General features: G+C 47.1%; 1 protein-coding gene across 5 annotated transcripts in view; it reads right to left on the reverse strand.

Moving 5' to 3' along the window:
* The window catches only part of TRMT10B (tRNA methyltransferase 10B), a 29121-nt gene extending 24574 nt beyond the window's left edge, over window positions 1–4547 (reverse strand). For 2 of the 5 annotated variants that reach the window (XM_006143733.3, XM_006143731.3), the window contains exons 1-2: window positions 2949–3144; window positions 509–722 (exon numbers count right to left, since the gene is read on the reverse strand). In XM_006143733.3, the coding sequence (XP_006143795.1) occupies window positions 509–722; window positions 2949–2962 (228 nt within the window). In that variant the 5' untranslated portion in view covers window positions 2963–3144. Of the gene's footprint in view, window positions 1–508; window positions 723–2948; window positions 3145–4490 lie in introns of those variants that run through there. The other 3 variants (XM_006143732.2, XM_014586014.1, XM_014586013.2) reach the window with 3 other exon arrangements.
* Window positions 4548–13142: the final 8595 nt, after the last annotated feature.

The raw sequence follows: 13142 nt of genomic DNA on the forward strand, positions 1-13142 counted from the left end.
AAAGAGAGAGGAGGCACACCTCAGTGAGGCATGGTCACACTGCAATCCTTTTTTTCTCTTTCTTCTTTCTGTCATAATTTCGGACACACATGCACATGTATTCAGTGTGTTTTTCAAGCCAACAGGGCAGGGGATTTGAACTGTAGTCGGCCATGTGGGATTCAGTTCCCTCAGCTACTGCACCATGGGCTGGCCCCCTAGTCTCTCTTTTTCTTTTTCTTTTTTAAGGTTCTTGCCATAGGGTATGTTTACTTCCCAGAGAAATCACCCTAAGTGGTTATTTTTCCTCCTGGGATTTTGGGCACACCCGCCCACATGTACTCAGTGTGATTTTCAAGCCATCAGGTCCAGGACTTGAACTGTGGTTGGCCATGTGGAAGTCTAGCTCCTTAACCACCAAGCCATCTACTGGCCCCACCAGCTTCTCTATCAACATCTACTTTAGAACAGAGGCTTCTGGGATATTCCATCATTCAAAACCCAAGGCCAAGCAACTCACTGTACTCACCGAGCACCATGTGGCACTGTCTGTGGACAGAGTCTCTCCCTCATGGCACTCGCCTTCCAGATCAATCTGCAGAAGCTGGAAGCTTTCAGAGATCCCATCCCCGCCTGTGTCCTCGAGGATGCCTTCTTGTCCTTGCAGTGCAGGTGACTCTGCTTTCTGAGCACTTCCTTCTAACATCCAGCTCATGTGGTCTGTCCTCTGTCCTTTCACCACACTGGAAAAACACAGTGTTATGTGACATATTATGTTATTTCTTCACTCTTTTTTTTTTTTTTTTGGTTTTGTCACAGGTGCATGCACTCACCAAAGCAAAATGAGAGAAAAAGAGAGGGAGAAAGCACCTCCGTGGAGCATGGTCATACCATAATCTCTTCTTCTCCAACTCTCTATCCTGTCGGGTTAGCTCAAAACATAGCCAATCCCATGGTTTGAGTCTTAGACTCTGCGGCTTGAAAAACACCTATGGCCAGTATGTTTTTTTAAGTCACTGAGTCTAAGACTCAAACCATGAGGTTGGCTATATGCAATCTAGCTGCCTTAACCACCAGGCCATGGAGGCAGCCCAATATAACATTTATATATTATAACTCCATAAATATCACTCACTGCAAAGATGGTTAGTGTCCTAGATTATATTTTCATTTGGACTTCTGCACTTAGAAAACATTTCTAGTATTGAGTTTATATTGCTTTCCTTTACTCCATCAAATGCTCAAAATCGGGCCAAGGTTTAGTTCAGTTTTCAGTTTAGACATACATAAATAGGCTGTTTTAGTTGAAAAATAGCAATGTTAGGATTTAGTTAGGATTCTCAGCTTGCCACTTGTGAGTGGTGGGACAATCACCTAACATTTATCTGTCCATCCCTGAGACAGGCTACCACCACCCACAGGCATAGGGCAAGGACTGGCCACATCTCACCTACCGACACAGAACAAGTACTCATGAATACTGCTTCTTTTTTTTTGGGGGGGGGTTTTGCTATAGGGCGTGTGGGTTCATCAGAAAGACAGAGGGAGACAGGGAGACAGAGAGACAGAAAGCGAGAAATCAACCCCCAGGGGGAATGGCCACACCATTCTCCTTTCGGGATCTTGGGGAGGCACACACACGCGCCGGTGTGAGTTTGAGCCACTGGGTTCGGGACTCGAACCACGGTCAGCTACACAGGAGCTCAGTGACATAGCCATTACGCTAACTGCTGGTCCCTCTTTTTTTTTTTTTTTTTTTTTAAGCTTTTGCCGTAGGTTGCATTGCATCTGCCTGCTGGAGAGAGACAGAAAGAGACAGAGTGAAACTGAGAAATCATCCCCCAGAGGGGATGGCCATGCTGCAAACCCTTCTCCTTCATTTTCCTCCTGGGATTCTGGGGATATATGCACACACACCCAGCATGATTTTTAAGCTGCCAGATCTGGGACTCGAACTGTGGTCTACCCTAAGGGAATCCTGTGCCTTAACCACTGTACCACCTGCTGGCCCCAAAATACTTTAATGTCAATACAAATTAATTTTTAAATGTATTTATATATTGATATTATTAAAGAGTTAATAGAATACACAGAATTTAACAGTATGCATTAAATTTCTAGGGAAATGAAACATCAAGCTCTTCTTAAACACTTCAGAAGCACTCCACTGTTTGGGTATGAACAGAAACACTAATTATAAATATCTTTAACATTTTTTAAGTTTATTAATTTATTTTCACGATAGGTTGAGAGATACACATGCACACACTCACAGAAGTACTGTCAACATGGACTTAGGCCCTGATCCTCTCCCCAGCCCTCCTAGCTAGCCAGAATAGCTGGCAAGCACATGATTACACACTGGTGTGTACAGGCTGGCCCAGGAACTGAAGCTCGATCTTACATATGACTTCTAACATTGCAGTGCTGTGCTACCACTGTTGTCACCACAGCTGGGCCCATACATATCTTTTTAACATAAGATGTCCAGACCCCTGTTATGACAGTTCCTTTACATGACTGAACATCAGCATTTTTTTTTTTTTGCATGTAGGCATGCAAATAAGAACAAATGAAAACTTTTAACATAAAGTTAAACTGACAACCAAAAAACTTACAACCTCATATTAAATGAAGGCTGTCGGGTGGTAGGAAAGTCATGACACTTTTTTGCATAGAAAAATAAGTCATGACTTTCCTGACAACCTAGTTAATGATCATGTCAACTCTTCCTCCTCTAACCTTCATAGCATTTTGTATTTTTTTTTAAAAGAATTGTTCATTCACCCTATTTGACTTGTTATTATTATTTTTTAATGTGACCAGAGAGCGACAGAGAGAGAGAAAGGGAAAAAGAAAAACCAAGCCACCAGGTCCAGGACTTGAACCGCAGTTGGCAGTGTGGGAATCCAGTGCCCTTAACCACCACCCCACCTGCTGGTCCAGTCTTTTGTATACTTTATTCTTACCTATGTTTGACCATTCATTTAGTCAAGAGTCATTGAGTTCCTCCCATATGCCAGGACCTGTTGTGGGATGGCTGGAAGGCAATGGATGTAAGGTCTCTTTGGAAGATGTGGGCTGAGAAGAGATCTCTGACCAGGGTAGCTGGAGGGATGAGAGCGTCTTCCATTGTTTAAAAAACTGGAGATGGGGACCAGCAGGTGGCATAGTGGTTAAGGCATTGGACACTCCTGTATGGCTAACCATGGTTCAAGTCCTGGACCCTGGTGGATTGCTTTCTTGCTTGCTCTCTCTCTCTGGTCAAATTTAAATAAATGAATGAATAAGTAAAATTAAATAAATAATTCTTTAAAAAACAAAAAACTGAGATCTGTGCTTATGTTTTCTCTCCCAAACCGAATTCCCTTGTCAGGAGTATTCTGCCTATATTTACCTAATCAATAAACAGCTCACAATACAGAACCTTGCAAATAGTAATGTTTGATGTTCATTAGATTATAGCTAATTTTACTACCATTACTCCCACTCCCTTTCCTTTTTCTCTCTTTTCACTAAATTCCTGTAGTTCATAGGCTGTTTAACTACAAAGATACTAAGCACCTGGCATAGCAGCACATACTGGAGACTTGGGGGATGGCATTTTCTCTGCTTTCCCGCGGCTCCAACCATCTGACTCAGCCTTACATGGCAGTTGGCTTGCTTGTATTTCCCCACTAGACTATAAACCCTTCCAGGGAAGAGAATGAAGAATTTATCTGAACACTCCTAGTCCTTAGTACCGAGCTCACAAATAGGAGTATCCTAGATGTTCGATAATCTTACCATTCTTCTGGTTAGACCCCTGCGGTGTTCTCCATTTCACTTAGAGTGAACAGCCCAAATTCATACCTATGGCCTCTACTTTAACCTAGATGGCTAAGGTCCCTCTCCTCCATCTTCTTTCTGCAGCACACTTGCTGTTGCAAAATACTCACTCCAGGGCTTTTCACTAGCTTTGCCCTCTACCCCCAATGCCTTCCTCCCTTCGTTCAGATTTTCCCTAGGAGACATGACCTATTTCACTGATTTTTTTGGCTGAACCTCTCCCATCCCTCCAGTGTCAGCAAGTGCTTCGTCTGCTTGTAGATGCCCAATAAATACTTGCTGAACCAATAAATCCTCCACTCCTACCCCCAGCCGGGCTGACAGGCTTCAGCCCTTCTCCAGCCCAAGTCGCACCTGATGGGCGCGTTCGCGGGCGCTAAATGACTGAGCACCCTCGGACGGCACAGTTTCTCGTCCTGAACTCGTCCAGCAAAGAGGGCTCCACTCCTCCGGCACCTGGCGCCCTAGAACAGCGAGCCTCCGGGCCCCTCCAAGAGCACCCCGCCTGCCCCACATTCTGCGAGTGCGCGGAGCAGGAAGGGAAAGCACCCAAAGTGGGGTCCCGCAAGCCCAGGGCAGTTAAACGCTGCATCTCCAGAGCCCGCCCAGGTCACGGCAAGGCGGCCGGCGCAGGCCAGACCCCGCAACCCCTTAACCGCCCCCAAATCCAGCCCCAAGCTTACCTGATGCCGACAGGTCCCACACAGCGGCGGCGCACATCTGCCTCCGCCTCTGGCCCCACTTCCGGTTCCTAGGCCTGCCCCGAATGGCATCCTGGGGTTTGTAGTTTCGACCTGGCAGCTTGGTGGGCTGGGACCAGGGCAGAGGCCCAGGCGTCTACTGCCCGCGTGGGCGCCAGGGAGCTGTGTCCCCCCCCCGGCCCGGGCCGCGCTTCCCTGAGCCTCAGTCACCCGTCTAGTAGATGGCGATTTCCATCTCAAGCCCCTTGCCGACCTCAGGGCTCCTGCCGGTGACCGGGCGTTTTGGGTGACTGTCAAGGACTGGACATCAGGAAACCGAGCTGAAGCCAACACTTGAGCCACCAGGCGTCCCGCAGTCGTCCCCCAGGACGTAGGGGCCTGACCTTCCTCAGAGCTTCTCCTCAACTAGCAGGGCCCCGCAGTCGACACAGCCCCCTTTTTTGGGAGAGGATTTTTGTTACAGGGCGCATGCTCTCCCCAGAAAGCCAGGGAGAGACAGTCCCAGGGGGGATGGTCACGCCACAATCCCTTCTCCATTCTCCTCTCCGGATTTTGGGCACGCACCTGAGCCTGGCGTGAGTTTAAGCCACTGGGTCCAGGACTTGAACGGTGGTCGACTACATGGGAGTCCAGCAACACAGCCATTATGCCAACTGCTGGTCCTAGACACAACCTTTTCTGAGCACACAACCCCCTCTGCTACCTGGCTGTCCCGACTCATGAAACAAAGGTGTACCGGCTTCCACAGACAAGGAGTCTAGCCTCTGGCCATTCTCCCTCCTCCGTCTCTCTTCACATGTCAACCGGAAGCTGAGGCCCAGACATGAAGTTGTAACCAAATTCCAGTCAGGTTCGCTAGCCCAAGAGCTATAAAACCAAACCATAGACGCCTGGTGCGTGATGAAGGAAAGTACAGCTTTATTGCAAAGTGCAAAGCAAGGAGAGCAGGCAGCTCATGCTGAAAAGACCCGGTCTCCTTGAGATGCTCCTCTCGTTGGTTTTGCCCCCCCCCATATGTTTTTAAGGGCAAAATTAGGGGCAGAGGTCCCAGATGCATGATCAGTTCAGTGTTTGACTCAAGAAAACATGATCATCTGGTGGGCGTTCTTGACAGATGAGGCCTTAGATAATCAAATTTCTGTTCAGGTGTCTGGAGCCATTCAGCCTGGGGTCTTTGAGCTCACAGCCAGCAGTTTCCATCCTACAAAACGTCTTACATATTGAAAAAAAAAAAAACCTTATCTTACCTATAAAGTGATGTTTTAGAGGTCAAATGGCCCTTATTCATGGTCAATGTTTCATTATCATAACCAAAGTCTGATGGGTTATCCCTTACTCTGGGCCATTACAAGGTAAATGGACCTTATATTTCAAGAACGTTAAAAGATATATTATGGGGTCCCTGCTCAGTTTGAAAGTGACTTGTTCAAGCCTGGGCCTGATAAAGACTGGCAGCCTCCCTCTCCTTCACTCCTGCAGTCCTGGAGGTCTCACCCTTTTAGAGAGACCCTGGTATGAATGAACCCAGAATACCACTCGTTCAAGAAGCCCCCTGCCGGGTTGGATCCCCTCCTGGGCTCCAGTTTCCTCCTCTGAACTTTTCTTTCCACCGTTTCTCAAATCTCAAAAGTCTCCAGTTCATAAATCAAATTATTTCTTTATTTAATTTTTTTATTATTATATTTTAATTGCTATAGGGTTCATGCATTCACTATAGAGAGACAAAGAGGGAAAAAGAGAAAGTAAGCCACCAGGTCCTCCAACCTGCGGTCGGCCAGTAGGCCACATGCTGTTTCCACTAGGACAATGTTTAAATGCCAACACTAAACATTCATTTCCCTCCATAAAGCATTTTCTAAAACCCAGTTCTACCATCTCACATCTGCTAAGAAGCTGGTCCTGGCTTCCCACTGCCTCCTACACTCCTCAGTGGGGATTGCAAAGTGGCTTCGATGACCCGTTCCAGTTTTAGCTCACACCACACCTACTGTGGAGAGTGGCCATTCTGAACAAATATGGTGACCTTCAGACATATACCGAAACACAGTTGGTGAGCTTCGTTAGCATAGTGATGAAAGCATTAACATACAAATCTGTTAACTGTCTATACTGCTTTGCAGCATCAGCCCCCCCAAAATTAGAGAAATCACATGGTGCCAGTCATTCTCGAATCATCAGCCAATTAAAATCGAAAAACAACTGGCTTTGGGGACCAGCAGTTGTGCAATGGCTATGTTGCTGGATTCCCATGTAGTCGACTGCAGTTCGAGTTCCGGACCCGGTGGCTTAAACTCACGCCGGGTATGTGTGCATGTGCGTGCGTGCCCAAGATCCTGAGAGGAGAATGGAGGAGAAGGGTTTGCAGAGTGGCTATCCCCCCTGGGGGATGATTTCTCGCTTCCTGTCTCTCTCTGTCTTTCTGGCAAGTGCACGCACTCTATAGCGAAAAAAAAAAATCCCAAGAGGAGAATGGAGGAGAAGGGATTGCGGCATGGCCATTCCCCCGGAGTGGGGTGGGGTGGTGATTTCTCACTTTCTGTCTCTCTGTCTCTCTCTGCCTTTCTGGTGAGCACACATGCCCTATAGCAAAAACCTCTCCAAAAAAAGAAAGAAAGAAAGAAAGAAAAACAACTGGTTTTGCATTTCATTTCCTCTTCTCCTATTTTTCTGCCCTATAGACTAATAAACTTGAGGTTGGTTCAGGGTCACAGCTTCCTCCATCAGAGAAGTCAGGCCCACCTGATCCTCACTTTTCTATACTTGTTTGTCTTTGTGTGTTTATTTTTATGTTTATTTCTAATCAACAGTTCCCCCCCCCCTCAGAAAAACGCATTCTGCTGAGCGGTCCAGGCAACCTACCCGTCCCTGCACCTCACGCTCAGAATGCCCTCCCGCTCCCTGCCACCACCCTTCTCCTCTGAATGAGCTCATGGCCACTTTCCCATGAAAGAGAGCGACTTCCAGCTGCTCTCTCCCTACCAGCCCCCCCCCATCTGTCTCCTGGGTGATTATGTGTCTCCTTATTGCAAATCCCTCGGTGGCTTTCCATGGCACCTGAGTGTAAATTCTAACCCCCTTCCCCAGGGCTTGTACAATCTGGTTCTTGCCTGCCCCTTCAACCCTGTCTCCTATCACCCTTCCTGCAGCTGGCTCTGCTTGTCATACTGGTCTTGAAACGCTTTGAAGTCACGAAGGGCCTTTGCTGTTACTTTTCACTTTCCTCTCACTTTTTCCATGGCTGACTCCATATCCTTTAGGCCTCAGCTTAAACATTCCCTCTTCAAAAAGGCTTTTTCTGACCACCCTAGGTAAGATTAGCTCATCTCATACCTGTCTTGTCAGAGGGCATGTGCACTCACTGGAAACAGAGAGGCTCAATGGAAAGAGAGAGAGACAGAGAGGAAGAGAGAGAGAGAAGAGAGTGTAAGCACCCCCTCCCCGTGTGTCACGCCACAGTTGCTTCTCCTCTGTTTCTCCCTCCTTTTTGGATTTTGGGCATGCATTCATATACACTTGGTGTCTTTCTCAAGCCGACAGGTCTGAGACTTGAACCAGGTAGTCAGTCATGTTGGGATCCAGCTGCTTTAAACTACCACGCTGCAGGCTAACCCTTCTTTGTTTTCTTCATATCACCTCTTGGTCGGTAACATTTTTATTTTTTTTAGGAGAGGTTTTTGCTGTAGGGTGCATGCACTCACCAGAAAGGCAGAGAGACAGAAAGCGAGAAATCACCCCCCGGGGGGATGGCCACGCCGCAATCCCTTCTCCTCCATTCTCCTCTCGGGATCATGGGCACGCACGCACATGCTCCTGGCATGAGTTTAAGCAACTGGTCTGGGACTCAAACCCTGGTCGACTACATGGGAGTCCAGTGATATAGCCATTAGGCCAATTGCTGGTCACCAGTAACGTATTTTTTTCTGTGCCTTTCTCACTAATTAAAAGTTCCTGGAGGAGTTTATATCGCCATGTTCATGGTTATAGTCCCAGCGCCACTTCATAGTAAACATATGATGACTAAGTAAGTAAATGTTCTTTCTCCTTTTTTTTTTTTTTTTTTTGGAGAGGTTTTTGCTATAGGGCGCGTGCACTCACCAGACAGAGAGAGACAGAGATACAGAAAGCGAGAAATCACCCCCCAGGGGGGATGGACACAACGCAATCCCTTCTCCTCTGTTCTCCTCTCGGGATCTTGAGCGCGCACGCACACGCGCCCAGCATGAGTTTTAAGCCACCAGGTCCGGGGCTCAAACCGCGGTCGACTACATGGGTGTCCAGCGACATAGCCATTATGTTAACTGCTGGTCCCCTTTCTCCTTTCTTGACAAATCCAAATCCTTTGTACCAAACCTAGGGCCTGACACACATTAGATATGCAACCATTACTTTCTTTTTTTTTTTTTTGGAGAGATTTTCACTATAGGGCGCATGCGCTCGCCAGACAGACAGAAAGAGACATAGAGACAGAAAGCGAGAAATCACCCCCCCAGGGGGGATGGTAACGCCACAATCCCTTCTCCTCCATTCTCCTCTCGGGATCTTGGGCACGCATGCACACACACCCGGAGTGAGTTTTAAGCCATCGGGTCCGGGATGCGAACCACCGAACCACGGTGGGAGTCCAGCGACATAGCCATTACGCTAACTGCTGGTTCTCTGCAACCAATACTTCTTGATATATTAATTCTAACTAATGCTACGTCCTTCAGGAAGTCTTTCCTGATTGCTACTCTGCCTAGCACCAAAAAACGACTTCTCTCTCCTTAGAGCTCACACAGAATCTGATCTCTTTCTTTGGTGGCCCTGAACACACCATGCCTTGTATTGTAGGCCTCTGTCTCCAGCAGGAGCTCTTGAAAACAGAATTCTCACCCCCAATTATTTATATCCGTAAGCCTGCATTGAACATCACCTGGCATGAGTGTACCCTAAATGTCTGTTGAAAGAAATGAAGCAGCTGATGTGTCAGTGGGTGGGCAGAGGAAGAAGGGGTGTAAGTGTCCAGTCACTGCCTAAGCCACTGACTTATACTGCAGGTGGGTAGCCCCATCCTGCCTGCCTCATGGAGAGACGCGTATGTCTCCCAGAGAATGCCAAACAGGGTAACTTTCCAGCACTCTGGGACTTTGTCCTCCTCATGGGAAATGCAGAGAAACAGCAGTAACCCAAGAAAGTTATCAGGTTCGAGAGGAGGGAAGTAAATAGAGAAGGAATCAAGCATGCATTGTGTACCTGTCCTAGAGGCTTCAGTCTTCCTCCCGCCTTCCGTGATTATGTCTCATGATGATGCCGAATCTTATAGTATAGGATTTAACAAGCCCTGTGTTGACGGTTGCATCAAGAAAAGCTCTTCAATGTGTTTGAATGAGGCATCTGGCATGTCGTAGGCCCTCACTCAGTGGAAAGTAGTGGTACTCCCTTTGCCAGATGGGGAAACTGAGGCCGAGAGAAGTGCCTACGACCCAGGTCGCAGCCAGGATTCAGGTCTTGATGGGTAAACGTAAATTTCCTTAAACCTGGGAATATGTAGATTGTGTTTGCACGAATAAGTTGGTGGCCTTTATATTCTTCTGGGGGCAAAGTTTCAAGTCCTGTGTAACATCACACACTTTTTACTACTTCAGTGCCCTATCGTTCCCTTTTTTATTTTGGGAGGGGGGAGAGGTTTTTTCTATAAGGCGCGTGCGCTCGCCAGAGAGACAGAGACAGGGAGACAGAAAGTGAGAAACCACCCCCCCCCGAAGGGATGGCCACACCACAACCCCCTCTCCTCCATTCTCTTCTCTGGATCTTGGGCACGCATGCACATGCGCCCGGCATGCGTTTAAGCCACCAGGTCAGGGACTTGAACCACAGTTGACTACATGGGAATCCAGAGATGTAGCCATTATGCCATTTGCTGGTCCCCAATGCCCTATTGTTCCTATTTTTCACTGACTTATGATCACTTCAGATCTGCATTCAAGAGCCTTGTTTAAATTTATGCTAAGTACTCCATGAAAAGAAATAGGCCTCTAAGAAAATATATCTATTCCTGCCACAAGTACTGGTTAACTGGTTACTATAGTTAACAAGAAACTGGCAACAGGGGATGGAAAGAATATCTTTTTTTCTTTTTTTTTTTGCCAAAGAGCTCATATACTTACTAGGAAAAGGAGGTGAGGAAGAGACAAAAAGAGAGAGAGAAATAGAGAATAACAAAAAGTGAGATAACACCTCCCCCATGGGGGATGGCCATGCTGCAATCCCGTCTCCTCCATCTCTTCCTCCTGCTGGAATTTTGGACACAAGCACACATACCAGACATATTTTTCAAGCTGCTGGGCCTGGGACTTGAACCACATAGCTGGCCATGTGGGATCCAGCCACCTTAAGTACTATGCCACCAGGTGGTTCCAAAAGAATATCTTTTCTTCTCTTCACCCAGCACTGCTTTTCTTCCCACTAGAGAACTTTGGTACATGACTTAACATTCTAATTTCTCCTGCATTATTTTTAATTGCCAGAGGGTACATATGTTTGCTAGAGAGAGAAAAGGGGGAAGCACCCTCCATGGGCTGTGGTCACACCATAATCCCTTCTCCCCTATTTCTCCACCCTGCTGGGATTCAGGGCACGTACACACATGCACCCAGTGTGTTTTTCCTGTCACTGGGCCCAGCACTCAAACCTCAGTCAGCCACGTGGGATCTGGCTCTCCTAACCACTAGGCGATGGGACTCGACCTGCTCCTGATCTTACCTGATGAAGGAGAGGAATTGAGAGCTCTAGAGAAGAGCCACAGGGGTAGCTCTGAGTGCCCTCTGGTCAGGAACACCAGAGGAACAAAGGGCCCCCTTTAATAAGCTCCAAAAGTCCAAGGTGAGAAACCAAACCATCCTTGGCCTGGATAGAGAAGCCAGGGGAAAAGTATCACAGGGCATTCTGGAAGTTAGTTTCTCTGGAGTCTGAAAACAAAATGCAGGGGTAGGTTTCAGATGAGGAGCCGCACCCACAAAAGTTGAGGGTGATTACAACATTTATTGACTATCTACTAGGTTGAGCAATAGACTACTCTTCTATGACGTGGGCACTACTAGTATCCCAATTTACAGAAGGTAAAACCGAAGCACTGAGATTAAGCTGGTCTAAGACTTGCCCAAATTAACTGGTATTACCTGGGTACATATGCTTGCCAGAGAAAGAAAAGGGAGAAAAGGGGGAAGCACTGGGATCAGTGAGAAAAGAACCTGATACATTGCTTTTGTCTTACTATTCTTAGACGAGTAACTTAATCTTGGGCTTTAATTTTTTAAATATATATTTAAAACGGAAATGAAGTGCAAGATTCAGGGATGCAGTCAATTTCAGATAAAGCACAGAACACAACTGCAGTGGGTGATCCTGCAACGGAGGAACTTACTGCCATCTAGTGGCATCCCATGCCTACTGCAGCGAGGCAGCCAAGATGATCACACCTCTTGCTGTGGATGCTGCAAACCGTACTTGGGAAGGTAGACTACCAAGTAAAGTGTGTGTGTGTGTGTGCACCTTCTGGAAAAGTGATGATCAATCAGTGTGAAATGAGAAGTCAAAACTGTTTCTCAGTGACCTCTCCCTCACTTCTTCACCCATCCCTGCCTCCTTGGGGCAAAGACTGTGACTTCATTTTGCTTCCAGAGCCCCTGGGTATGCTCCCTTTATGGTCCACATGTCACTGATGGCAGGCACTAATCTGTACCCCAGCGAGTCTGTGAGCATCCTGAGCAGTCTCAGAGATTCATTTTATTCATCTGTAAACCCTAAGCTCCTAGCCCAAGGCCTGGCACAAAGGAAATACCCAATGAATGTTTCGGAATCAATTTGACTGAGTTTTGTACCTTTCTTTTTTTTCTTTTTCTCTTCTTTTTTTTTTAGAGATTTTTGCTATAGGGAATGTGTACTTTCTGGAAAGACAGAGAGACAGAAAGCAAGAAATCGCCCCCTGGGGGGATGACCACGCCACAATCCCTTCTCTTCCATTCTTCTTTTGGGATCTTGGGCACACAGAGACATGCACCTGGCATGAGTTTTAAGCTGCTGGGTCCAGGACTCGGATTGTAGTCGACCATGTAGGAGTCCAGTGCCCTAACCACTACGCCACCTGCTGGCCCCATACATTTCTTAATAAATTTTTTAACTTGCTACAGGCATGTCTGCTTGCCAGAGAGAAGAAAAGAGAGAAAGCACTCCCCCATGTGGGCGGTGGGTCACACTGAAATCCCTTCTCTTCTGCCTCTCCTTTGGTTTTTTTTTGTATCTACACATGCACCTAGCGTGTTTTTCAAGCCACTAGGTCCAGGACTCGAACATAGTCGGCCATATGGGATCCAAACACCTTACGCGCCATGCCACGGGCTGGCCCTAGAAGTTATTTTCTAATTACCAGAGAGAAAGAGAGGGAGAGAAAGCACATAGGGCAAGTCACGCTGCAACCTCTTCTCCTTCCTGTCAACATTTCGGGCAAGCATGCACATGTGTTCAACATGTTTTTCAAGCTGCTGGGCCCAGATTCAAACCATGTGTGACCTGGCTCCCTTAACTGCCAGCCTTTGACTAAATGTTTTTGACCCAAACGTATCATCACTCTATGATTCAGTCCAGGATTAAGCAGCA

Source organism: Tupaia chinensis, unplaced genomic scaffold (genome assembly GCF_000334495.1).
Source record: "Tupaia chinensis unplaced genomic scaffold, TupChi_1.0 Scaffold000104_1, whole genome shotgun sequence".
NCBI lineage: Eukaryota > Metazoa > Chordata > Mammalia > Scandentia > Tupaiidae > Tupaia > Tupaia belangeri.